This window comes from Otolemur garnettii, unplaced genomic scaffold (assembly GCF_000181295.1).
Source record: "Otolemur garnettii isolate 467f Iridium unplaced genomic scaffold, OtoGar3 scaffold00021, whole genome shotgun sequence".
NCBI lineage: Eukaryota > Metazoa > Chordata > Mammalia > Primates > Galagidae > Otolemur > Otolemur garnettii.
Window position 1 is genome coordinate 17,502,645 of NW_003852416.1, and position 27,057 is coordinate 17,529,701.

Sequence of the window (27,057 nt, forward strand, 5' to 3'; positions counted from 1 at the left end):
TGGGGCCAAACTGACCCTGGGTGTACAGGCAGCCACTCTGGCATAGGCTGCATCTGAGGCCGGAGGCACAGAGGCCCTAGGGCAGGGGACACAGCCGCTGCTGGGCCCGACAGGCCCAGGGACAAAGGGGAAGAGGGACAGTTGGCTCCCTGGAAGGAGGGGCAGGTGCTGGCAGTCCCCAAATTCCCCCCCCCCCTTAAAAATACGGGCCTTCTTAGCACAGAGAACAGAGCACATCTGGAAGTTCTGACTCCTTCTCTGATTAATTACATCCCTCCCAGTGGGAAGGGGAGGAGCCTAAATTCCACTTCGCTTGTTTACCGCGAAGCCCCGCAGAAGGTTTCCATTTGGCATCTGTGTAGCAGCATCTTGGGTTAACAAGAGTAAGGACCAGGGAGGTGGGTGACGACGCTCTGTAAGCTTGGGCGCTGGGTGGGGGGATGCCAGGATGAAGTCAACTTGTCTCTTGTCAATGATAAACCATGACTTTAAAATTCATTAACATTCATTCTGGTGATAAAAATTCCTTAGGGGAGGGGAGCAAAATCACATTCCCAAGCAAATGTTAAACCTGCCTGAGGGCAAGGGGCACAGTTAAACATTAAATTCTCAAAACAACAGAGCTCTCAGAGAGGCAAACTGCAGGTCCCTCGGCCAGCTACACCCCACAGTGACGACAGACTTGACAGGTTCTGCAGTAACATTGTTTTCTTCATTCATCCATTAGGTTCAACAGTGACACTCACTGGGCACAGAGGAAGGATGCCCCTCCCTGGAGGGCCAAGGAAGGCCATTCAAGGGGCGAGTCCATTCTATTAAGGGTCACATCATGGGATCATAGCAGAGTTCAGACAGAACCACCTAAAACTCTGCAAAAGACACTTTTAAAAAACATGATCTCTTGAAAAAATAAATCGCAACAATTTTCAACTTCATGCAAATTGAGGGAGGAGGAGGAGTGCATAATGATAAAAGGTACAGCTGAAAAAATAAAACATGATTCTATTTGGGCGGAAGAAGTTTGTCTCCAAAATCTTGAATGCCATGCCCCAACTGTCAGCTTCCATTCTCTGTTTTCCTTTCCTCCCCTCACCGTTCTCCTCCCAAGTTCCCAGGAAGGGGACAAAGTCTTTGGTCTCAGGACGTTGCAGGATGCAGCATGGCACACAAGCTCACACCGATGGAAGTCATGGTCAGACGGGGCCCAGGGGCCTCAGGAGTGGGAGGGGCGGGCGGCACAGCACCCCTAGATGGCGCCTTCACTGTGCAGGCTGTGGTTGGCCTTACTGTGCGTCACACAGTTCTGTTCATTGAGCAGGTTCGCCGTCTCGTCGGGCAACCCGTCATGCAGCTCCGTAAGAGTCAATTCAATTTTAGTATTTTCACTGTCTGAAGACTGAGGAGTTTTGTCCATCCGGGATGCCATCAAGGCATTTTGGTATTGCTGTCTTGAGATCTGGAGCCAGAAGAAGGTATAGAAAACAAATCAAGGTAACGCTTATTTTTAGGTTCTCTTATCTCTATATCATATTACACAAAAAAATCCTCTAAAAGGCCTATAGGTATTTCTCTAGGAGAAAATCATCCTTGATCGCAAAGTGAGCCACTTTTTAAACATTAGTGTATATATAAATTTATTATTTTTTTTGAGAATGGGTCTTGTTCTGCTCCCCAGGGTGTAGTGCAGTGGCATTGTCATAGCTCACAGTAATCTCAACTCCTCAGTTCAAGTGATTCTTCCATCTCAACCTCCAGAGTAGCTGGAACTACAGACCACCAGACCATGCCTGCCTAATGTTTCTGTTTCATTTTTTGTTTGTTTCATAAACTGGGTTTCACTATGTTGTCCAGACTGGTCTCGAATTCCTGGGCTGAAGATCCTCCCTCCTCAGCCTCCCAAAATACTGAGATTACAGGGATGAGCCCATGCTCAACCTGAGCCACTTTTTAAAGTTAACCCACTTCCAATTTTCATCTCACCATTACACAGAGACTAGAAAATAGAGGTTGCCTTCCATCGGCTAAAGCTAGCTTGTTCTCCTAAGGTCATCTTTATTTCATACTAAGAACCCCAACTCTGGGCCAGAAGAGAAGGTGGAGCCACCCTCAGCAACTCTTCTAAGTGTTCTGACCTCAGCACTCCTAGGGCCAACCCAGGGAGTCGCTAGAGTCATGAGCTCTTGAGAGCTCTTTGAAAAAAAGCTTAGCCTTTCTCACGATCTCAAGCTCCCATTCCCAGAAAGAGAAATGATTTGACAAAACCAAGGAGATACCTGATCTTCCCAGCCTGAGTCTTGAGCATGACAGATGGAGGTAGGGTTTCTATCTGGGAGCTGAAGGTAGGGTACCCCAAGGTGATAGAGGTAGTGCTCAAGGAGGAACTAGGGGGCCAGACAATTTGCTGTGGAAGGGGTCACTGAACTGCTGCGACTGGCCAAGCCAGCTACCGCTCCTCTTACCTTAACAAACTGAAGGTCAGAGAGGGCTCGCACTGAGTAATCAGGGATGTAGACTTGGAGGAACGACGAATTGAGCTGGTTGTTGCTGCTCCCCAGTGTTGGTGTCACTGCATCAATCCGGTCACTTCGACTGAGAGAGTCTGAGTGATTCAAGCCACACGGGCGAGGAGGTGACTTATTTTCACCTGGAAAATACAGAGAAAAAACTCAACTTTTTAGATGAAGTAGAAATAGTCAGTAAAATCAGCTCTTTATTTTCCAAATGGAAATAACAGTTATCGAAAGAACCCAATCAGCCGACACCAGAGGCCTCAGCCACACTGCAGGAGCGCACGGTCCCCCCCCCACACGCACGTGAGGCATGCTGGCTTCTCTGCAGGGGCAGGCTGTGCTCTCTGCAGCTGTCGGCCCTGCTGAAGTGGCAAGAACCATCCTCCCATGTCTCTAACACAAGAGCCTGTGGCTGAGCATCTGTGTGAGGAAACTGAGCGCTATGAAATGCTCCGACGGACGAGGATGGGCCTTGTCCCCGCCGCAGAAGCTGCTGCGCCCAAAGCCAAAGGGCTCTCAGGCATGTCCATAAACCAGTACGTGTTTTAAAGGGATCAGAAGATTCCCGTCTGCCCACACTATACCTTCCAGCCAAACCTTTTATCTGACACCAGAAAGATCCCCTGTCAGCCTGAGGTTGTCTCAGTTTAAGAATACTAGAAGACACCAAACCTTTAAAAAGTCTGACTGAGTTGCCTTAGTGTGGTGGGATTCTTCAAAGACATTTTTTTTTTTTTGAGACAGAGCCTCCTTCTGTTGCCCAGGCTAGAGTACCCTGGAATCATAGCTCACACAAACCTCAAAATCCTGTCAAGCGATCTTCTTGCCTTAGCCTCCTGAGTAGCTGGGACTACAGATGCCCATCACCATGTCTGAACAGTTTTTTCTATTTTTAGTAGCAACAGGGTCTCACTCTTGCTCAGGCTGGTCTCGAACTCCTAAGCTCAAGGAATCCTTCCGCCTTGGCCTCCCAGAGTGTTAGGTTTATTGGCATGACCCACCTCACCTGACCCTCTTCAATGAGATATTAATAGCATTCTCACTAAAACATCCTGAAAGGAAATTCAGGTGAATCTGAGCACTGTGGCTCTTAAAGGGGAGTTCGCTACAGCTTCTAATATAAATTTCAGTAGAAATAAAACCCACCTCCCTTGCCAAAGCTTCTTCCATTTTTTGCTTTTTTAACCAATTTTATCACACAGAGATTAACTGGGTACCCATGTTAGACAGGTTCTGAATTGCAGAATGACAGAGAATTGGTGGGAACCGTCTCGTGGTTGGCTCCTCTTTGCAACTTGTCCTTGACAGAGGCACCCACAGAGGAGCCAGCCCTTGGTTGGTCCTGACCATCAGCTACGGAGAAGTCTGTCGCCACACCCAATCAAAGGCTGCCTTCCTAACCTCAAATGATAGTCTCGCTTCTGCTCTCTTGAGTAACTTTCATGCCTCTGCTATTTGAAATAGGCCTCCTTAAGAATCTAAAGAGAGTTATGTTCTCCCTGGGTCTGTTCTCCAGGCCAAATACCTTGACTGTCCTCAAGCTATTCTTCACTTTACATTTTACCAACCCTTACCTCATCACCATCTTACACCTCATTTGGTCAATGTCCTTTCTAAACAAACAAAAAATGAAAACTTTATTTCTCAATGTAAGCTCTATCAAGTTTAAGATATTTCTGTAACTGATGATATCAGCCATTTATTTAGTTCAACCCCTAATCATTTAGAGTCCTGGGAATTTAACCATGTCAATGTAATCATTTTACATTATTAAATTTAAAAAATGGGTGCCCTGGCTCAGCACCTGTAGCTCAAGCAGTTAAGGCGCCAGACGTATACACTAGAGCTGGTAGGTTCAAATCCAGCCTGGGCCTGCCAAACGACGACAGCTACAACCAAAAAATAGCCAAGTGTTGTGGCAGGCACCTTTACTCCCAGGAAGGAGGCTGAGGCAAGAGAATCACTTAGGCCCAGGAGTTTGAGGTTGCTGTGAGCTGTGATGCCATTGAACTCTACCAGGGCAACAGCTTGAGGCTCTGTCTCAAAAAATAAATAAATAAGAAAATAAAAAATGGGGTACCTGTAAATTTTTTGTTGTTGTTATTTTAGAGACAGGGTCTTACTGTCTCGCCCAAACCAAATCGCACTTTTCTGGTACTAGCTCACAACTCACTGTAACCTCAGACTCCTGGGCTCAAGTGATCTGCCTGCCTCAGACTCTGAATGGCTGGGACTGCAGGCATGTGCCACCATCCCTGGCTAATTTTTTAATTTTTTTTATAGAGACGGGGTCTTGCTATGTTGTGCCCAGGCTGGTCTAAAGATTAAGAAAATAAAAAGAAGTCCGAAGGAGCCAGATCATGACTACAGGGTGGACCTGATGATTCCCCATTGAAACTCTCACAAAACTGCCCTTAATTGATGAGAGAAAGGAGCAAGATAATTGTGGTAGAGAAAGACTCTCTGGTGAAGCTTTCTCAGGTGCTTTTTCTGCCAAAGTTTTGAGTAACTTTCTCAAAACACTCTCAACCATAAGCAAATGTTATTAGTCTTTGGCCCTTTAGAAAGTCAACAAGCAAAGTACCTTGAACATCCCAAAAACTGTTGCTGTGACCTTGGCTCATGACTGGGCCACTTCCACCTCTTGTTAGCCATTGCTTTGATTGTGCTTTGTCTTTAGAATCACACCGGTAAAGCTGTGTTTCATCTGTTGTAATAATTCTTCAAAGACATTTTTCAGAATCTCGATCCCATATGTGCAAATATAATCACTGAAAGCTCTGCTCCTCTCTGCAGCTGATCTGGGTACAATGATTTTTGGTACCTATTGAGTGGAAAGTTTGCTTAACTGACTGAATTCTTCAGTTAGAATTGTGTAAACTGAACCAGTTGAGATGTCTATGGTGTTAGCTATTATTTCTGCTGTTAATCAATCATCCTCTTCAATTAGGGCATAAACAAGATTAATTTTTTCCTTGGAAACTGATGTGGTTGATCTGCTGCTGTGGGTTCATCTTCACCAGTGCCTAGTCTCGGCTTACACGGAGTTGTCCACTCACTTGGGGGCACTGTCCCTATAGACTGCAATGATTTCACCATTCTTCCACCCATGCTTCACCATAAATTTGATGTTTCTTCTTATTTCAATTTTAGCAGAATTTAGGGCTCATTTCAAACTGAGGTCATATCCTTCTTAGTGCCTCAAACCAGATCCTGTGAGTAATCCTTTTCTCTTGAGCTGCTTTCTCCATAAGCCTTCATGCTCTGCCTCCCATCACAGCTCTTTTTTGTTGTTGTTGTTTGTTTTTTGAGACAGAGCCTCAAGCTATCACCCTGGTAGAGTGCTGTGGCATCACAGCTCACAGCAACCTCTAACTCCTGAGCTTAAGCAATTTTCTTCCCTCAGCCTCCCAAGTAGCTGGGACTACAGGTGCCCACCACAACGCCCAGCTATTTTTTTGGTTATAGTTGTCATTGTTGTTTGGCGGGCCCGGGCTGGATTCAAACCCGCCAGCTCTGGTGTATGTGGCTGGCGCCTTAGCTGCTTGAGCTACAGGCACCGAGCCTCACAGTTTATTTTTAATTAGATCCAGCTGCAAAGAATTTCCTTGGTCTCATGGTTTCATTTTTGTTTGATTCAGTGGATCAAAACTGAGGCAATTAGAACCCTGAACACACATAGCAGAGTGCTTTGCTCCTCTCAGCATATGTGGTGACCCAGGTACACTTTAGGCTGCAGGTGAAGTTCCAATACCAGGCTCAGGACTCCTTCCTGCCACCCACTCTGGTGTAATGGCACCCAGGTCAGGGAGGGTAGAAGCTCTGCCCACACATCCAGGCCTGCCACTGTCCAGTAAATGTCCTTCTTAAAGTAGGAGGACACAGAACAAAACATAAGTACTCCAGAAATCTTAGATGATCAGTTCACTTTCCCCTGAAATTTTTATGTCACAGCCTTCCCTACAATTGTCACGTCATGAACTAATTTTCCACTGTTAGTCAAAATTAAAGGAACTACTCCACGGTTCTTCCTCTCACTTGCACTCATCTTCTAAGAGAATAAGGCAAATTACTAATTTATCAGATGTTGCATATTTAACGGAATAGAACTTTGAACACATGACCCAACTTCACTAAACTTCCAATTCCTTGTCTGTAAAATGCAGATAATAGTACACACCTTGCAAGGCCTGGCAAGGGGTTAACAGTAAGATAACATATCATCCGATGCCCAGTGAGCGCCCAGTGAGCGAGCCAGGTCACCACTCGCTTTTCACGTTCCAGCCCTTGCCACCGAGCACCTGCCCTTATGACCAAGCCTTTCCACACTGGGATGACTTTACTAGGATGACAGGTCAGAACAAAGGAGCTCACTGTAGCCCCAGGCTTTAGTCACAAAGCTTATCACCCTTTTCACAGACATCTTTGAACTGGTGTTTATGATTGGGGTATCCAACCTTTTTTCTTCTCTGTTACACACTGTCAAAAGAGTTGTGTTGGGGCATGTATTAAATAAACACTAACAAAAACTAATAAAAAGTCTGTGCATACTTTTTGTGATATCTACCCAACAGATAAGCAGAAAAGTCCTCACGTAATCCCCATGTAGCCTGTGGGCTGCAGGCTGGACACCTCTAAAAGGGTACTTTGCTTCTGGCTCGGCCCCAGGTAGTGGGAGGTGCACAGCTGAGGTACCTGCAGTACTTCTGAGTCTCTTGTTATTTTCTCCTGAGGACTAACTATCCAGACTCACAATCAGCTTCCTCTCACCCTCCTTCCAGGAGGCCCTGGTGCTGCGGCAGTCTGTTTCCAGGAGCCTTTCCAATAGCTCAGTAGGCACCAGCATGACTGGGGAGCTACCCAACGCATAGCTGCAGTTCACTACCAGAACCTCAAACTCAGTCTCTCTCTCTCTCTTTTTTTTTTTTTTTTTTTTTGAGACAGGGTCTTGCCTTGTGTCCCAGACATGGTGTCATTATAGCTCACTGCAGCCCTGAACTCCAGGGTTTGAGCAATATTCCTGCCTCAACCTTCCAAAGTGTTAGGATTACAGGCACGAGCCACTGTGGACAGCCTCAAACTCAGTAATAATTAAGATAAAAATAGTACAAGTCATTTATCTAAAAGCCCTGGGGCCCAGAGATGTTTGAAAGAAAGATAATAGAAAGGTAATATAGTCCACATACCTCTTATTACCTACATGCCCAGCAATTCTGGGGCAGCCCTTGTAATCAAACACATCAACCTACAGTCAGAGGGACGAGGAGCCGTATCAAGCAGAAAAGAGACTGAAACAGCTGAGCCCCAGGTCATGTCAGGCTTTGTTGCCAAATTTACACACCAAAGCTTTATGACAATAATTATGGGAAATTTTTTCATTTTGGGGATTGCAAACCAGTACAGCCTTTTTGGAAAGAAGTATGGAGAATCCTCAAAGAGCTAAAAGTAGACCTTCTGTTTGGTCCCACAATCCCATTACTATGTATCTACCCAAAAGAAAAAAAATCACTTTATCATAAAGACATCTGCACTTGAATGTTTACAGTAGCTCCATCCACAATCGCAAAGATGTGGAAACAACCAAGTGCCCATTAACCCACAGATGGATTAGCAAACTGTGGTATATGTACCACGGAATACTGTTCAATCGCAAAAAAGATGGAGACTTCACATCTTTTGTATCAACCTGGATAGATTTAAAGAATATTCTCCTTAGTAGGTATCTCAAAAACGGAAAAGCAACCACTCCTTGCACTCAGTACTAATTTGAATCAAGTAGATGAACAACTACAGGCCCAAAGGAGAGAAAACCACTATTAAACTTAAGTGGGGAGGAGAGGAGGGGGCTCAGGAAGTTCCCACCTAACAGGTACAATGTAGGGGTATATGGCACACCTCCCGGGTGAGGGACTCAACTACAACTCAGACAAATGCAAACAACATAACCTAATTGTATATATCCTTATATTAATATAAAATTTAAAAAGAGAAAAGGAAAAATGTCATTTTGATTTTCCTTCTGCCTTCTCAAAATTGCTCTCTTTCTGCTTTGGCTTATTTTATCCATCTGACCCAGGAAGCCTTTCTTATTGGCAGTAATCTAGAAGATACAAAAAGAAACGTTCCCAGCTTCTTTCCTGAGAACCAAGAGGCTCCTTCTGGAAGAGGCTGGAAATCGCTGCCAAGTAGGTATTTAGTCTGATACCTACTTCTTGGATATCATGTTATTGCAATGTCAGCATCCCTGAAGGCCTGGACCTACGAAAATGACTTTTCTATTACTAGATCAGACAAAGTGGGCAGAGCTAAGAAATCTCTTAAGTTTTACAGAAAAAGTAATATGCAAATGACATTGCTATCCCCTTCACCAAAATCACTCTCTACTTCAGCATCTGTGACATTTTTATTCCTTTATAAAATATTTTTCTTTTCTTTTTTTTTTTTTTTTTTGAGACAGAGGCCCACTTTGATGCCCTTGGTAGAGTGCTGTGGCATCATAGCTGAAAGCAACCTCGAGCTCTTACTTCAGCCTCCCAAGTAGCTGAGACTACAGGTACCTGCCACAACGCCCAGCTATTTTTAGAGACAGGGTCTCACTCTTGCTCAGGCAGGTCTCAAACCCGTGAGCTCAGGCAATCCACCCACCTCAGCCTCCCAGAGTACTAGGATTACAGGCTTGAGCCACCACACCCAGTCCTTCATAAAATTTTAATAGAATTAGGAGGTACAAGTTGGATTGCAGTACATGTATATATAGTGCTGAAATCTGGGTTTTTGTACCTGTCACCCAAATAGTATACATTTACACCCCGTAGGTAGTTTTTCATCCCTGTAACATTTTTAATAGGTAGCAGCGGCAAGCAAATAAAATGGGGTGAAAACCACAAACGTATATACATATGCCTATGTATACATGCACGCACACATATACACACATATGTATATTCTGCTGCCAGTTTGATCCAACTATCCCAAACTTTTTAAGAACAAATATTTGTGGAAACATTAGCTTCTCGAGTCACCAAACATCAGCATTTTAGATTTTGCTGAAGCTGCATTATGAAATTCACATTTCAGTTAGATTGAAAAATATAAGCTGTATGGAAAAAAATAAATACAGAAAAGTTGTGCTACCAAATGAGAAAGTCCAGCAATTTTAATTAAAGAAAGATTAAGCATTTTCCCTTCCTTTTAATGGCTGGACTTTAGTGAGGCACAGCCAGACTCTCCTGCAGGGAGGTAAGCCGCAGCTGTCAGGAATGTGACAGCACCCACTTCAAAACAAAGGCAGGGGGACAGGGAGACGCAGGGCATCTGCCTGACACACAGCAGAAACCCACGCCCCTGTTCACATGCATATTGGAAAGAGGACCTCAAAACAGGAATGTTGTGGGCCTATGTGGACAGGGTATTTTTCTAGCTTACCAAGAAAAGTTCATAGGTTTTTAGGCTTTTGGCCGAGTGTGTTCTACAGATGCATCCTCAGGTTTGAGGGCATGAGGGCCTCTGCTAACTCCACGCACCATGACTTACTGAAGTCAGAGTAAGAACTAAAAGCAGCCCCATTTTGCTGACCTGAAAATTCAAGGTCAGCAGTGCATGTAGGAAAGGCAGAGAGCACCAATGAGCCATGTCGGAGCCATTCCCCCTTTCCCTGTTTCATCACTGCTCATGTCCGGAACGCCCGTTCAGTCTTCCAGGTGAGTTTCTACACCTGCTGTGGCTTATGCTTTCCTGGAGAGCTCACTAGTGAAGTCATAGAACCTTAGAGGCTCAGCGCTCAAAGGAAAACTGAACACAGCCATGTCCAAATAGAAGGAGCAGACCTGGCCAGCCAGGTGTTTATGGAGCCCAGGGGAGGCAGTGAGGAGAATTATGGAAAGGAAACATGCAGAATTACCTGGAGAACCTGCTGCTAACAACTCTGTTCTGCTGACAACAAAGGTACGAGACAGGGACAAAGGAACTGAAAAATGGAGAAAAACAGGGTGAGACCATATCAAAAGGCAAGAAAGGAGATCTCTGTAATCAAGGGACAGGAGTAGATACTTGTTCTACCAATATGAGCATTCAATTCCAGAAATGCAAAAGCCCATGTCATTCTATATAAACAAAAAGGAACACATACTGCTTTTCAGGAAGAATACAGGGAGGCCGAGATCAGGAGAAATCCAATCCACAAGCTTTTTACTAACCTAGAAATCTCTTAAGCCATTAATAACCAATTGGGGCTTATAGTTCAAAACGTGCTAGTCTTAAGGATTTAAAACACAAATAGCCACACAAAAGGGGAGCTCAGTAACCAACTGCCGTAAGAGCACGACCCAAGCCGCTGGTACCTGCACCCTAATCCTCACTCACTGCACAGCCTGCAGCACCCCATCTGTGGCAATTTGTCTCGTTATAATTTTAACCTGACACTCTGAATTGCTTCGGAATGCTTTGAAATGTCAAAATAGAGGAAAATAAATAAAGAACGCATACATTGGTTTCCCGAGAATGGTAGGCCAACGTCATCCTCACCACTGCTTACTCAGGCAAGGGGCAGTGGCTCCAGCTGTGAAGAGTCCCAGGAACATGCAGTGTTGGGCAGAAGTCATACTTTCTGGGCAGGTCTTAAGAACCAATTATTGTAGATGTTTTCCAGTCAAATAACAATAACATATAGAAACTTTATCTTAAGATGCCTATACAAACTATGCCTCTCAATGAATATACAAAATCCAGAATCCTAGTTGTAAAGTTAAGTAAAACACACTAGGCTTTCAGATAAATAAGATTCCATTAATGAAATTCCCCTTCATTTTCAGCTTTTCCAAAGTAGGAGAGTAAGCTGCCCTCAGGTTTTCTTTCAGAGGCTTACCCTTCACTTTCCTTCTTTAATTTTTTATTTTTTAATAGCCTTGCTATTGCCCAGGCTAATCTCAAACTCTTGGTCTCAAGTGATCCTCCTGCGTCGGCCTCCCAAAGTGCTAAGCTTATAGGTGTGAGCCACCATGCCTTGCCTTCCCTTTCTGAATAAGTCCTTACATTACAGCTCAACATGAACCGGGCTAATATGTAGGTTTCAAGAACCAGTTATCAATGAATATGTACAACTTACCCTTTTAACCTGCTTTTCAAAGCCACCTTTTCAATCTGGTTCTGGGGCTATTTTGGGCTGGGTTACCAAAGGAAGTCACAGTCTGACACTTTCTGTGATGCCAAGATTTCCTCTAATGTTTTCAAGGTTGCAAAGCACGTGTGAGAGCATCACTGCATTTCTGTTTTTCTAACAATCACTCGAGGTAATATTGTATCCTTTTCATAATGAGGAAACCATTGTCTTGCTTATGTCACATAACCCGTATGTGACAGAACTGAGGCTGCAACCCAGTTCTTCTCACACCCAGTTAAGAACTGCTCTCTCCCCCTGAGCAGTGCAAACAGATCACCTTCAAGTTTATAACAGAAACCTACTAATTACGGAGGGTCACGCTGGCTGTTGGCCAGTAGTTGGCAATAGGGACACTGTGCCCACTGGGCTCAAAATTCTGCATCAGGATAGTGAGAAGACATGTCTGGGGCACAGGAAGTTTGGAAATAGAAGAGAATTCTCGTCTCATAGATTTCTAAATGTAACATCCTTGGGTTCCTTAGACTGTGGGATGGTACAGTCGGCGGCATCCAAAAACAGACTGGTCTGGCGTTATCTCCTCCTCTTGTAAGACTGGTTTTCAGAAGAGACAGCCTTCTTTTAGGATGGGCTGTTTTTAGGTTTGAGGTTTCTAAAAATTTTCTAGCGCAGCGCACCATTTGGCCTCTTCGCCACAAGGTGGCACTCCGGCACCACGGCCGGCCTGCTGGGCTCCCGCAAGGGTAAAGGGGCAAGCAGGGCAGGCGGAAGAGCAAGCAAGGCACGGAGACCATTTGGGCCTGTCCTCAAAGTGAGCAAGGACACCAGCACCTGTGTGCGTTCATGTCCTTCTAGGACACACCCTGCTTGAAGGCAGCTTGGAATACTGTGCTCAGAGAATGCAGTTGGTCCCACAGCATAGCCACTCTCAACTGACTGACTCAAGTAGCCAGCTCTCTAAACAAGAGGCCAGAAGTACACAGGAACAGCCTCATTCACCCTCGGGAAAACACAAATTAAAACCTCCTGAATAGCTAACACATTTTAAAGTCTCAACACCACCAAGCGCTGGCTACAGAGGAACAGGATCCCTCATAGTACCCTAGGATCGTAGGATCGTACACTCTGGGAACCTGCAGACTCTCCCAAAGCCGGAGGTGCACGTGCCCCAAGCCCAGCAATTTCACTCCTGGGTATTCTGCACCCAGCAGACACACACACACACACACACACACACACACACGTTCACCAAAAGACATGTGCAAGCATGTTGATAGCCATACCGTTCAGAGTAGCCCCAGGCAGGAAACCACCCCGATTTCTATCTTCCATAAAAAGATAAGCATGTCACTGTACAGTCACACAATGGAACATTGTACACAGCAATAACAAGAGAGTGTAGTCACACACAACACAGGCGAACACGACGAGCATAACACGGAGTGAAGGAAGCCAAAAGCAATATAATCCCTACTGCGCACTTTCAGTTACAAAATGTTTAAAACTAGGCAAAACCAGTCTATGCTGAGACATCCAGAGAGTTACTCTGGGGGACAGTGACTTGGAGCTAGTGGACGGGCCTTCAGGGGTTTGTGGAGTTCTATCTCCGTCTGGGTGCTCCTTCACCTAGGTGTGTTCAGTCTATGAAAATTCATGGCAGTACAGATTTATGATTTGTATAGTCTGTATTCATGATATACTTCAATAAAAAGCTCAGAAAGTGAACAGATAAGGTCAGCGGAAGGCACAGAGACAACGCACCTGGAGAGGCCGTCAGGGCCACGGCGCCGTAGTAGGAGAAGGCGCTCGCTTCGAACTTCATACCTTCTTTCCCTGCTTCTACCTCCACCTTCCCCTGCAAAGAAAAGCACGGATTTTCAGTCCAGTTGCAGGAATCCGTTTGCACACACTGCACAAAATCTGGTTCTTCCTCAGAGTTTTGCCTCAATTCCTTTCCCAGCAATCCCAAGACAGTAAGCTTTGGATAATCCTTCCCATGAGAGGAGTGGGATCCTTTACTAGTAAACTTGGCTTTGGCTATACACGCAGCGGCGACAGGATAACGGTGAAGTTGAATTTCTTTTTTTTTTGAGACAGAGCCTCAAGCTGCCCCCCCCTGGGTAGAGTGCTATGGCTTCCCTGCTCACAGCAACCTCCAACTCCTGGGCTCAAGCGAGTCTCCTGCCTCAGCCTCCCAAGTAGCTGGGACCACAGGCGCCTGGCACAATGCCCGGCTATTTCTTGGTTGCAGCCATTATTGTTGTTTGGTGGGCCCGGGCTGGATTCGAACCCGCCAGCTTAGGTGTATGTGGCTGGCGCCTTAGCCGCTTGAGCCACAGGCGCCGAGCCACAGTGATGTTGAATTTCTGAGTCCATTTAGTATTTTCCCAACATCCTAGGGCTTGGCTGCTTTAAGAACCCTCTAGCAGTCAGAGCTGGTGAGAGCCCTCCAGCAATCAGAGATGGCGCTCCATCTCCTGGGACCACACTGAGGCCACATTCACAGCAACAGGTGCCCAAGCTGTCCTGCAGGGGTGGGGGTGGGGCAGAACCCACTCCTGCATCTCCAGCATGGTGTCCTGATGTACCCAGCAGACTCCTTGCAGCCCAATGCCTCGTCATCTTGTCACCCCAGGGCCACTTTAGCACCCTGGGACTTTATCCTGTCTTAGAAAAGTCAGGTCTCCTTCTATTACTGCAATTCTCTCCTCCCTTAAGGTTTTACCTCTAACTTGTCTGTAACTTCTTCACTGATATCCATTCTTTTGGGACAGGCTGTCTTATTCATCCCCAACACCCAGGGTCCATTAGAATCTTTCATGATAGGTGCTCAACATGCATTTTCTGGGCTAATGAAATTGTCTCATAAGTGAGTTTTGCTTCTAGATTTTCAATTGAAGGGTCAGAAAGGCTCTTGCTCACATTACCTCCAACTGCTTCTCAGGTGGGAGGCTACCTCAATGGCACAGCCTTTGCAATGGGCAAACAAACATTAAACTACCATGTATTGAAAAGGAACTGTGCTAACAGGTCATGGTGTTTTAACTGCTCCACTGAGGAGCAATTATCTTATAGAACAGAAGAGTGGGGACCAGAAAAATTTAGTAATCAAAGAACAAGCTCTTAATCAATATTTTGTACTCTACTGCCTCTGAGGCACTGTTGTTCTGGTCACTCCTTGTTAGGTTGTGCTGTATTCCCCATTATGCACGACCTTTCTCAAATATTTTCTTCAGGATCTTCTCTGATGCTTCTCTTTTAGGTTTTCTTTCACTCAGTAGAAATTGGTTTTCCCAGTCCCCAACCAACTCTTTTGCTACAAAAATTAAAAACTCCACCCATAAGATAAAAACAACCTGCAAACAAGCAGGCAGGGCCGGTGGCAGGGGCTGGAGCCTGCGAGGAGAGGAGCCGGCCTTGCCCTCCAGGAGCTCGCAGTGGGGAAGTGAGGGCTGAGGAGGGTGGGGAGCACACGCAAACCAACAACACAGGCAATAAACAAGAGTTCTGCATGAGGAAACAGGACCATAAGAACATAGAAAGTTCAGAAAAAACATTTTCTTTCCTGATCTTGTATAAAGACAAATTTTATACAGAAAGGAAAAAAATCTAAGGATGAGCAGGATTTGGTTGACCTGGAGCATAAGGGAAGGTGAAAGGTGGGGATGGCACTGGGCCAGGCACTGGTCCGCTTGGGGATGAGGCGGGATGGGCAGCATGGTGCCCAGGTTAGCCCATGGTGCCCGGGTTAGCTTGTGCAGCCCCTGAACGGTGATGGGTAGGGGCAAATTCCCGAGCTGAGGAAGAGGAGCCCAGACTCACACTGGGGAGCCTCAGGACTGGAAAGACGCTGTGGATAAGAGATTGACATATTATGAAACCACCAGGGAGAAAGAAACGTAAGGGGGTGACAGGGAGTCCCCCACCACAACAACCAGAGGTTCGCTCTGAGGGGCTTGGACAGGAACACCACGAGAGGAGACGGAGAGGTCAGAAGGTCAGGGCTGCAGAAGTGACCAGGACCTTTTGAAGCAGCTCAAAAAGCCTGAGATGGAAGAACAGGGCTGGAGATGGAGCACCGGGAGTGGAAAAGACTAAACCCAAAGAAAAAAGGACCAAACCGCAGCTGATGACAGAGAGCAGGGGACAAACAGAAACCACGATGGAACCAAGGCAGAAACAGACGTCACCACAGAAAGCCAGGAGCGAGGGGAGTTCCGTGATAAAGGGCAGTCAGTGGAGAGAGCGACATTACTGATGAGGGAAGCGAGATCAGGCTGCAGGGGAAGGTAGGGCAGGCGGGAGGCAGTGCAGGCAGGGGGATGTCCTCCTGGCCAACGAGGGACACAGCACCAAGCTGAGTGAAGGCTGTTTGGGATAGGACTCGGCACAATTAAAATCAGCATGGAGGGAGAAGAGCAATGGAGGGGCAAGAGCCAAAGGCTGGCAGGAGAAGAAGGGGCGCAGGGCACAGAGACCAGCTCAGAGAAGGTGGGGTAGGGGGAGAGCAACAAAGAGAGAGATGACATTCAGGGACACGGCAGGTGTCCAAGAGTGTGTATCTTCCTGGTTACTTGCCTGTTTTTTCCTGGACTAATCTTTGATTTTTCGTAAGATAGTGAATATGCATGTATATGCTATCTGAAATGTCTTTGTACTATCAAGCGCGGCTGCAGGACCATCTCTGAACCCAACCTTGTATGCAGAAAATCATAAGGCAGGCTCGAATGCAACAGAGCCTGGGAATGGCTCCATCTCTGTGGAGTCCCACTTGATCTGATTAGGACAGTTTGTTGTACAAGTTACAGGGTTTTTTGGGTCTATGTCCCTGCAAATGGGTGTCAACCCACTGTTCTTTTGTGATAAGCTCTTAGATCCTGCAGGGCAAGAGTCATTACCAAAATAAGGCTGGAACATAACACCTTGCTCCTCTCAGAGAGGAGCTGCTCAAGGGGTGGTGCTTTTCTGAGCTCTGAGCCTCTACTTCACAAACCCGGGGGTAGATATTCCCCAATACTGACATCCTGCTCCCACTTTTAGGCATTCTGATTTAACTAGTTTGGGGGGCAACTTGGCATTAGGATTTTTTTTTTTTTTGAGACAGAGTCACTCTACTCATCCTGGGTAGAGTACCCTGGCATCATAGCTCTCAGCAAGTTCAAACTCTTGGGCTCAAGTGATCCTCTTGCCTCAGCCTCCCCAAAAGCTGGGACTATAGGCGCCTATCACAATGCTAGGCTATTTTTTAGAGATGGGGTTCTCACTAGAACCTGTGAGCTCAGGCAATCCACCCACCTCAGCCTCCCAGAGTGCTAGGATTATAGACGTGAGCCACTGTACCCAGCCTGCCATTAGGATTTTTAAAGCTCCCCAGATGACTCTAGCACAGCAAAGTCTGGGAATCACTGCTTCAAGATTGTCTGGAAACACTGTGTGCTCTGGCCTCTCCAGAAGCCCTCAAGGCACAGTGGCTGTGAGTCTGCTAATTAGACCAGAACAGCCGTAGACAAATTTAAAGCTCTAGACCACAGTCATTTCAGCTAATGCCTCCTCTGACCTTCAGGACAGGACCCCAGGCAGGGGAGGATTAGCCTAGTCAACATGCTCAGGGTCCAGGGCAGATATACCAGGACAGTGACTCCTAGACTTCTGGAGTCTCAGAGCCGGTAAAATGCACCTCTATCCCCAAACTGGAGACAGACATAGGGCTGCCAAATTTTTATTTCATAAAATAAAAATATTTTTAAAAACACAGCTATCTATTGCTACTATCATTTCACAACAGAGTAGACATTTTAGCCCCTCAAATTAGAAAATATATAATTTCAGAGGAACAGGTCTTCAAACCAAATACATACAACTTTATGAAAAACTCATTGCAACTGTCTTTATTTCTCTTATTTTGCCCCAAACTGGTAAAGACTGTCAAAATATCTTAGCACTTTGGAACCACTGTACTATATTAATTTTATTTCACTTATAAAAAAAATTTTTTTTTTTTTTGAGACAGAGCCTCAAGCTGTCTCCCTGGGTAGAGTGCCATGGCATCATAGCTCACAGCAACCTCCAACTCCTGGGCTCAAGCGAGTCTCCTGCCTCTGCCTCCCAAGTAGCTGGGACCACAGGTGCCCGCCACAGCGCCCGGCTGTTTTTTTTTTTTTTTTGGTTGCAGCCGTCATTGTTTGGTGGGCCCATGCTGGATTCAAACCCACCACCTTAGGTGTACATGGCTGGCACCTTAGCCACTTGAGCCACAGGTGCCAAGCCTCACTTATAAAATTTCAATAGATTAAAAGATCCCTAGAGTTCTTCCAGTTCTAACATTTTATAATTCTATAATTCTAAAAGTGTTAAGAACTGCCTATCATTATGGCCCTCTCTGTAGGAGCTAATCTTGGCAGGCAAGTTTTAGAAACATCCAGTAAACACATCTTTTATTCATTCATGTGTGTTAGTGGTTCCAAAAAGTTATCATTTTCAAATAGCCCTACCAGGACACAAACCAGGGCCATCTTCATGAGGAAGAGCTTACCTGGTTCAAAAATCCATTCAGTGTCATCTCAGATAACAACTTTCCCACATAAGGGAGCCACGTACTGATTTCACTTAAGGAATATTCATAAATTCATTCAACATATAACATAAATCAGGAGCAGGACACAATAGGCTCCACGTATTCCCAGAAGGAACTAGGGCCTCATGGTTGTAAATTGACAAATTAGGAAGGCGGCCTCACTGGACCAAGCAAAGTTGGCTTCCCAAGCCCATTTCTGTCATAGGACCCTGCTTTCCGTAGGACAAAAGGTATTAGACAACCTCAAAGTTTCTGACTGTCCACAAAGAACTAAATGGCTCACGGCTTCCGTTCCTAGCGAATCCTACACCATCCTAGCTGGCATAGCACAACCACAGTGGTGCGAACACCGAGTGATCAGTGTATGCCAGGGAGACTCCCTCGCACATCATATCCCGAGCAGTTATTTGGTCTCTTGCTCTCAATGGAGTTTTACTTCGTTTTGTTTTGCTTTTAAAATCATCATTACAAAGAAGTCAAGGCTTTGACCCCTGAAAGGAGGTAGTGAAGATATCAGGGCCACAAACATTGGATGTGTTTCCCTACGGTCCCCGTGGAAGCAGAAGGGGCAGCAACACCAAAGAGCCCTGCTTGTGGGCTGGCACGATGCTGGCATTCAACACTCTCCAGCAATGCCTTCAACCGGAGGCTGCACTGGAGTCCTCAGATTCTGCAAGTTTGCTGAATAAATGTTTCATTTTGTCAAGATTTTGATAGTTTATACACATTTTGCATCAGTTGGTTGACCATCCTCTAACGGAGTTCTACCACCAGATGTCAGTGCCAGCACTTGGCTGAGTGTTCAGTCCCCCTGGTGCCAACTTGTGCTGCTTGGATCAGCTCGGTTAAGCCCTGCTGCTCAGTCAACTGGGAGCTTGTCAGAAATGCAGCATCTCGGACCCCAGCCCAGACCTACTGAAGCTGGAGCTGCATTTTTAGCAAGGTCCCAGGGGAGCCTTGAGCACATTAAAGCACAGGGAACAGAGAGATACTTACCATGCAAACAATCAAATTATAGCCACTGGAGGCCAAATGACAGCACAGCGCACTGCACCAACATTCAAGGTAGCTCACACTCAGCGAAGGCCAGGGCTCGGCCACCCTAGTACCTAGGCCTAGGTGTAGTCCACATGCAGTACCCCTGCTATAGTCCTGAGAGGAGCGGTGGTTTATGAATCAGCTGAACAGTAGATTAATTCAAAAATTTGTTTTGGTTTATAGTTGCATATGAGACCTCTAAGCAAAAGGTACTTATGTTTAGTTTTAGATTGACTCATACTTTGAGTAGTATAATTTTTAAAAAATAGGTTCAATGCTAATTGTTCAAGTAAATTTTTTCTTTAAAAGGGATACATTAAAGGCCGGGCATGGTGGCTCATGCCTGTAATCCTAGCACTCTGGGAGGCTGAGGCGGGTGGATTGCCTGAGCTCATAGGTTTGAGACCAGCCTGAGCTAGAGCGAGACACCATCTCTAAAAATAGCCAGGTATTATGGCAGGCGCCTGTACTCTGAGCTACTCGAGAAGCTGAGGCAAGAGAATCACTTGAGCCCAAGAGTTTGAGGTTGGTGGGAGCTATGACTCCACGGCACTCTACTGAGGTCAACAAAATGAGACTCTATCTCAAAAATAAATAAATAAATGTAAAAAAAAAATAGATTATCTCTACTTAAGATTAAGGATCCGTTACTATACTAGGACAAACAGACCATGCAAGTCAAGATCTGTGACAAGGTTTTATACTGAAGGCTCAAATTATTTTTCCAGTAGGAGGTGAAACAATATTAAGAAGTAGTATTAAGAACTGTATGAACTCTAAAGATGCTACCTGCCATCTCCACAAGGAGTGAGTTCACTCTAAAGGGCAAAATTCCTTTGACTACTTGTCAGAAGCTCTATAAAAAGTGTGGATGAGGAAGGAAGGAAGGAGAAACTTTTATCTTGAGGCATGAAATCAATAAGAAAAATTAACTCCAGGAAAAAAACTATATTCCTTTCTGTTGATTATATAATTGGCAAAGAAAACAGGTATTCCTTTTGTTTTTCTTATAGTTTAATGTATTTCCTTATATATGTCTTAAATATTCCTTATGTTTATTAAATCATAATCTGTCCTGCAAAGAACAATCACTACTTTTTATTCCTTAGATATCTTATCCCCCAAAGGGCCAACAAATCCTTCATTGTGAAACACTAACTGAATGAATTATACAGTGATCTGTTCCTCTATTTTTAAGCAGGAAAATGGTTTAGAACGGTTATAATTACTGTGCACACACTTTTGATTAACACTTCACATATTTACTATATGCATCCCATTTCCTCCTTTACTTCATAATGATCCCTCATATTATCACATTTCACTTTGATTAGGGGACATATGAACTAATTCTACTATCTTATAATAGATGTGCTATAATATTTGCATAGATAGCTTTGTAAACAAGGATTCCTTTAGATGTGAGATTTACAGTTTACGGATATGATTCATTCACAGCCTTTTCTTTTTTTTTGGTCCAATATTCACAGCTTTTTATAAAGATGCTTATCTGTTTGTTTCAGTTACTTCTTTTTAGAGATGGGGTCTCCCTATGTTGCCCAGGCTGGTTCCTGGCCTTAGCCAATCCTTCCACAATAGCTGGGACTACAGGCACATGCCGCCGGGCCCGGCTTGTTTGCTTTCAAAAATCAAGAATGGGCACTTAACTTTGTCAATTGCCTTTCTGACATCTATTGATATAAGCATAATGGGGTTTTTTTACTTTCCTAATATATTTTGATTTTGTTGTTCTTGTATTAAACTAGCCTTGAGTTCCTAAAACAAACCCAATTCAGTCACAATCACAACGGATAACTCTTTGGGTATGCTGTTGCTTCTCTGCTGCCTTTTTATTTAGACATTTCACATTAATGCTCACAGGTAAGACTTGCCCATAACACTAACAGATTTTAGGCGTAAGCCTGTATTAGCCTATTAGCCGTAAAGAATGCAACTATCATCCCAACTTGTTCTCTCTTTATAGTATAAAAATTATGAGTTCTTTAAAGTTTGAATTTTTCCCCTGGAAAATCCTTTAATTCTAGCTGCTTTTTCTATTACATTAATTATGCCAATAGAATGCTGACCTTGTATATCTTTTCAAAGAACCAAATCTTGATTCTACTTGTGGGTTGTAAAAGACCTTTTGATTTTTTTCATTTTATTTTTTTAGAGATGGGTTCTTGCTATGTTGCCCAGCCTAGTCTTGAACTCCCAGCCTCAAGCAATCCTCCCACCTCAACCTCCCGAGTAGCTGTGAGGCGCATACCACAGAGCCCAGCTCTCAAATTTATTTTTATGACAATTTTTATTATTTGTTCTTTTTTAGTTTGTGCTTTGCTCTTTTTCTAGATAATTATAATTCTCTTTTTTTGCTTAAGTGCACAGTGGAATAAAATTTCTGAAAACTTTGATATGTTGCCTATATGGTATTTACATTATTTAGTAGTAGGCTTTTATGTATATTATACATTTTATGATATTCTATATACTTTTCCCTAATTCAGTTGCTCTTTAGGATTTTTATTTTGCTGTGAAGTCTTTTCTTAAATGATTTTTTATTCATTGTACATGCATAGTACATGCACACGGTAAGGAAGTCAGACAAGGGAGAAATAAATCTCCTTCCACTCTATTCCCAGCCCTCCAAGTCTCCTCTTTAGAGCAAACCACTGTTACCAGTTTCTTGAGTAACCGTACAGAAAATTTTGATACACAGTATATATGTTTCTGTAAAAGAAAAAGTGTTTTTCCTTTTACACAAATAGGCACACATTATACACTGTGTTCTGTGCCTTGCCTATAAACTTATGTAAAAGAATGTATCAGAATTTTAGTATGGCTTAGCACTTTGCAATTATGTATTTTTTATTTCTAAATCTCATTATGATCTATGTGTGTGGTTATTTTGCCTTTATTTTTGAGACGGAGTCTTGCTCTGTTGCCTCAGATAGAGTGCAGTGGCATCAACAATAGTTCACTGCAAAGTCATACTCTGGGCTCAAATAATCCTTTTGCCATAGCCTCCCAAGTAGGTGGGAGGTGTGCATCGCCGTGCCCGGCTAAGTTTTCTACTTTTTGTAGAGAAGGGCTCTCTCTCTAGTGCTCAGGCTGGTTGGGGTTTTTTGTTTTTATTTATTCGTTTGTTTTAGAGATAGGGTCTCGCTCTGTCACCTACGTTAGAGCACAGAGGCATGATCAAGCTCACTACAACCTCAAACTCCGGGCTCCAGGAACCCTCCTGATTCATTGAGCCTTCTGAGTAGCTGGGACTGTAAGCATATATCACCACTCCCAGCTAATTTCTTTATTTCTTGCAGAATGGGGTCTTGCTATGTTGCCAGGCTGGTCTTGAACACAGCCTTAAGTGATCCTCCACCTGGTATTACAGGGATGAGTTTTGTGAGTCAGGTAAGCTTTATAAAAAGTGTATTTTCTTGGCTTTTATGTTTAATTTTTTCTAAATCTGTTATTTTACTAGTTATGCAACTTAAAAATCACACCAATTTTTCTTGGAATGCTTGCTCTTTTCACATTTCCATCAAAATTCCTCTCCATTTCCACTTTCATATGTATATTGTACTAAGTTATTTAAGGTATGTGAAACCAATAAAGTTTTTTTCCTTTTTTCTGAGACAGTCTCACTCCGTCATCTGGGTGGAGTGTCGTGGCATTATTATAGTTCATAGCAACCTCAAACTCTTGGGCCTAAGCGATTCTCTTGCCTCAGACTCCCGGGTAGCTGGGACTACAGGCACCCACCTCTCTTGGCTAGTTTTCTATTTTTAGTAGAGACAGGGTCTCGCTCTTGCTTAGGCTGGCCCTGAACTCCTGAGCTCAAGCAATCTGCCCGCCTCATTCTCCCAGAGTGCTAGGATTATAGCCATGAGCCACCTCGCCCAGCCTTTCCCATTGATTTTTGTGCTTCTGCCATTACCCTTACTGATCTCACAATATACTCTAGTTTAAACATAGAGTTATTATAATAACTCCCATTCACATATTACTTCTTCAGATAACACTTGAAGTTTTAGCTTTCTTATGTAGTAGAAGGCATATACAAAGTAACTTACAAATATTAATTGTGTACTTCAATTGTTTGCTTTAAATAAATCAGAATTTATTTCATTTAGGGTTTAAACTAAAAAATGGCATTTTTAGTTATAATTATATTCTCAGCATCACTTAAAGAATCTTTTTCTACAGTCTGCAGAAGAAGGCATCTCACTGGCACTGAGGCCAGGAAGGGAGGGCCCACGTGGCTGCTTTCTTCTGATTTAAAGCTCTTGAAATGCAGTGGAATGTATTGGATTAGTGACATCGCAGGGTGGAAGAGGCTTTATAAAGGATGGTAGCCATGCTAGATTGACTGACCGTGTGACAGTACCTCATTTTGTTATTGTCCTTCAGAAAACAGTCTGCAAGACCATCATTTTCACCAAACTCTACAGTTTCTGGGGAGGGGGCAGGAATTATTTACTGAGATAACTATGGTTAGTACAAGAAACAGTAAACCTGCGAACAGAAAATTTCTAAGACAGACCATAAGGAAGTGGCATGTAACCAGTTAATCCATGGCATTTTTCTGCTCCTCAGCCTTGCTTTCGGACACCACCATACTGCCCAAACATGGGGTCGTACACAGGATTACACTTTCCAGAGTATGACATCCATACATCTGATAAGAGTTCTTTTCAAAAAAGAAACTTAATTCATTTAGACACATAGGTACTGCTAGACTCAATGTAAATTTCAGGGCCTATCAAGTACTAAGCATTCCCTTAGAATATTATAATAACTCCCATTCACATATAGGAGGTCACCAAGAAACATGAGAAAGTTGGCTCGGAGCCTATAGCTCAACCGGCTAAGGCGCCAGCCACGTACACCTAAGGTGGCGGGTTCGAATCCCCAGCCCAGACCCGCCAAACAACAATGACGGCTGCAACCAAAAAATAGCCGGGCGTTGTGGCGGGCGCCTGTGGTCCCAGCTACTTGGGAGGCGGAGGCAAGAGACTCGCTTGAGCCCAGGAGTTGGAAGTTGCTGTGAACTGTAATGCCACGGCACTCTACCCAGGGGGACAGCTTGAGGCTCTGTCTCAAAAAAAAAAAAAAAAAAGAAAAAGAAACACGAGAAAGTTTAAGGGTACTTTCAGACTTTCTCACATTTCCCTTGGCCAACAGAACTCACCTTTAATATTCTTGCATTGAAATAAACTCAGACTTCCTGAAAGAGCAATTCTTCAATAAAGAGGTATACGAAGTCAATAAAACTAACATTTTACTCTTTATAATACCCATGCTGGCCTCCATGCCAAGGATAGCACTCTATTAAAATGGTGATATAACAAGGCTTCCTGTCGACTGGAGCACTGAAGCCCCTCAAAGAGGGTTCAGAATGAACTGACGGTCCCAACGTATACAGGAGATTGTGTTACAGTGAGAAGGAACTGGTTGCCATTGCTCTGAGAGGCTGTGATTATCCTATCAGTTCCTCTGTAAAACAGTCTGGTTAGTAAACCAGGAATAAAAACAGCAATAAAAGGATTACTTTGACCGTGTTAACAGAAGAGTTACTAAGATACCTCTACAAAGTTGTATAAGACTAAGTCCTAAAGAGTGATAGAGGAAAAGATGATAAAAACCCCAAGGAATCCATAACACTCAAATTGCAAACACCCACCACCATTTGGACACGTACAGGCACTTCCCCAAACTCTTTGGAAGATACCAACAATTCTTCATTTGACTCAACACCTCCTCAATCAATAAGTGCCTTTCAGTGTTGTAAATTAAAGTGACTGATGACATTGATATTACAAAGAGAATTTATATTACGTAGAGAATATTTTGTAAAATTCTGTAATGAATATTTTGTAACTAAAGGCACATTAACTATACTTTCCCATTTTCCCTCTGTACGGCGACTTCAGGACTGACTTGTGGGACACCCTGCAGAATTACTTTACAGATAGGCAAACAGGGAGACCAGATTCTCCTGCGCACAAGGGTACCCCTTATACCTAAAGTAAGTAAACCTCGACACCCCTTCACATGCACCAAGCCTCCTCAGAACTACTCAGAAAGGCGGGTAACTCAATGAAAGTAACAACTGAAGAATAATTCTCCTGACCTGCAAAATGAGAACGAAGTAGTCTACGGGTTTGTTGCGCTGGTAGAGGTAGTACTCTGGTGCTTTCTTGTTCTTCTCATCATACTTCAGCTCCTGGATGACATTGGGGTGCTTTAGCAGCCTGAGAAGGATCTTCTCTGACATCTGGGATGGGCTAAATGCTTCTACTTCTATAGATACAAACACAACTTGATATTACACTTCAAATGGACCGAAAAGAGCGTACTAGTAAGTAAGGTGTTTAGGTAATAAGAATGCTTGGAATCAAAGTGATATAAGATGGATGAACGAGACTTCCATCTGGAGATCCGCTGGGGACACATTACCTGGGAGAAATTAGAAAATGCCAAATTCTCCTATGTCTTCCTTTTAAAGCTCTTCTTTTCGACCTGTCATTGACTTCAGTTCTCGTCAAAATATCCTAAATTTTCTGACTGATGGACATGAAAATCAATCAGAAACAGGGTTCCCTGAGTGCCAGGCTGCCCCTCAACAAGCCCCAACAGTCTGACTGCCCAAAAACAGCCAAAGGAAGAAGCCAAGGTCAGGAAGCGCCAGGTGTGGGTTAGTGCCGGTGCAGACACGGTGTGCTCTACCCCACTCTCCCACACAACTGCCCGGAGAAAGTCAGGCAACAGAGAAGGCTGAGACTCAGAATATAAGCAAGGCGTGTGCACACATCAACATGCACTCCAACTTGCTAATACTTACAAAAAAAAAATTTACAAACATAGCAATTTTACTTAAAATAACAAAAAACAAAATCACTGACTTAATGCTATCCTCAAACTGGACTTGATAGTTTAGAGACAGAGTAGGATAACATTTTGTTTTAATTTGTGGTTCTTAAATGATGAGGAACAATATCAGAATTAGCAGAATAAGTTAAAATTGCATTTTTAAATTATATGTTTTATATGAAGAATGTAAGTTCTGTATTAGATTGTGACTTTTGTGTAATTAGACAGTACACTGTAGAAATTTGAGAAGATACAGAAAAAGATAAAGAAGAAAATTAAAACGACCTATAAACCAACCACTCAGATAACCATTCTAAGCAACTGGCGAGCGTCTCCTTCCAGTGCTACACCCAGGCACGTGTACCTGTGTATACTTGCGTGTGTGTACACACAAAACCGCAACTATAATCTTTTTTTTTTTTTTTGAGATGGAGCCTCAAGCTATCCCCCTGGGTAGAGTGCCATGGCATCACACTCACAGCAACCTCCAACTCCTGGGCTCAAGCGAGTCTCCTGCCTCAGCCTCCCAAGTAGCTGGGACTACAGGCGCCCACCACAACGCCCAGCCATTTTTTTTTTGCAGCCGTCATTGTTGTTTGCGCACCCGGGCTGGGGATTCGAACCCGCCACCTTAGGTGTATGTGGCTGGCACCTTAGCCGCTTGAGCCACAGGCCCCAAGCCCACAACTATAATCTTAATGACAGTTTTAGATCCTGTTTTTTCCCCACTTTACATTAAGTGATAAATATTTTCCCGAGTCAGAAATACTGTATTGTGAGTACTTCCATGTATCTGAAAACATGATCTAAAGAGTACGCAGCATTCTGTCATGTGCTGCTGTTAGCCTGTTTTCCAAAGTATTTCAAATACACTGCATGTGGTTAGAAGGTACTGGCTGCCCATCTTGCACAGAGATGTCTTCTACAAGCCACTGGGTCCTTTCAGA

The 27,057-nt window shown here is 44.0% G+C and overlaps 1 protein-coding gene across 2 annotated transcripts in view; it reads right to left on the minus strand.

Moving 5' to 3' along the window:
* Nucleotides 1-470: 470 nt before the first annotated feature.
* The window catches only part of CNNM2 (cyclin and CBS domain divalent metal cation transport mediator 2), a 147,562-nt gene continuing 120,975 nt past the window's right edge, over nt 471-27,057 (minus strand). Inside the window, exons 4-8 of one of the 2 annotated variants that reach the window (XM_003787208.2) lie at nt 25,371-25,540; nt 13,387-13,480; nt 10,411-10,476; nt 2,460-2,644; nt 471-1,456 (exon numbers count right to left, since the gene is read on the minus strand). In XM_003787208.2, coding sequence (XP_003787256.1) covers nt 1,247-1,456; nt 2,460-2,644; nt 10,411-10,476; nt 13,387-13,480; nt 25,371-25,540 — 725 coding nt within the window. In that variant the 3' untranslated portion in view covers nt 471-1,246. The remainder of the gene's footprint in view (nt 1,457-2,459; nt 2,645-10,410; nt 10,477-13,386; nt 13,481-25,370; nt 25,541-27,057) is intronic. The other variant, XM_003787207.3, reaches the window with a different exon arrangement.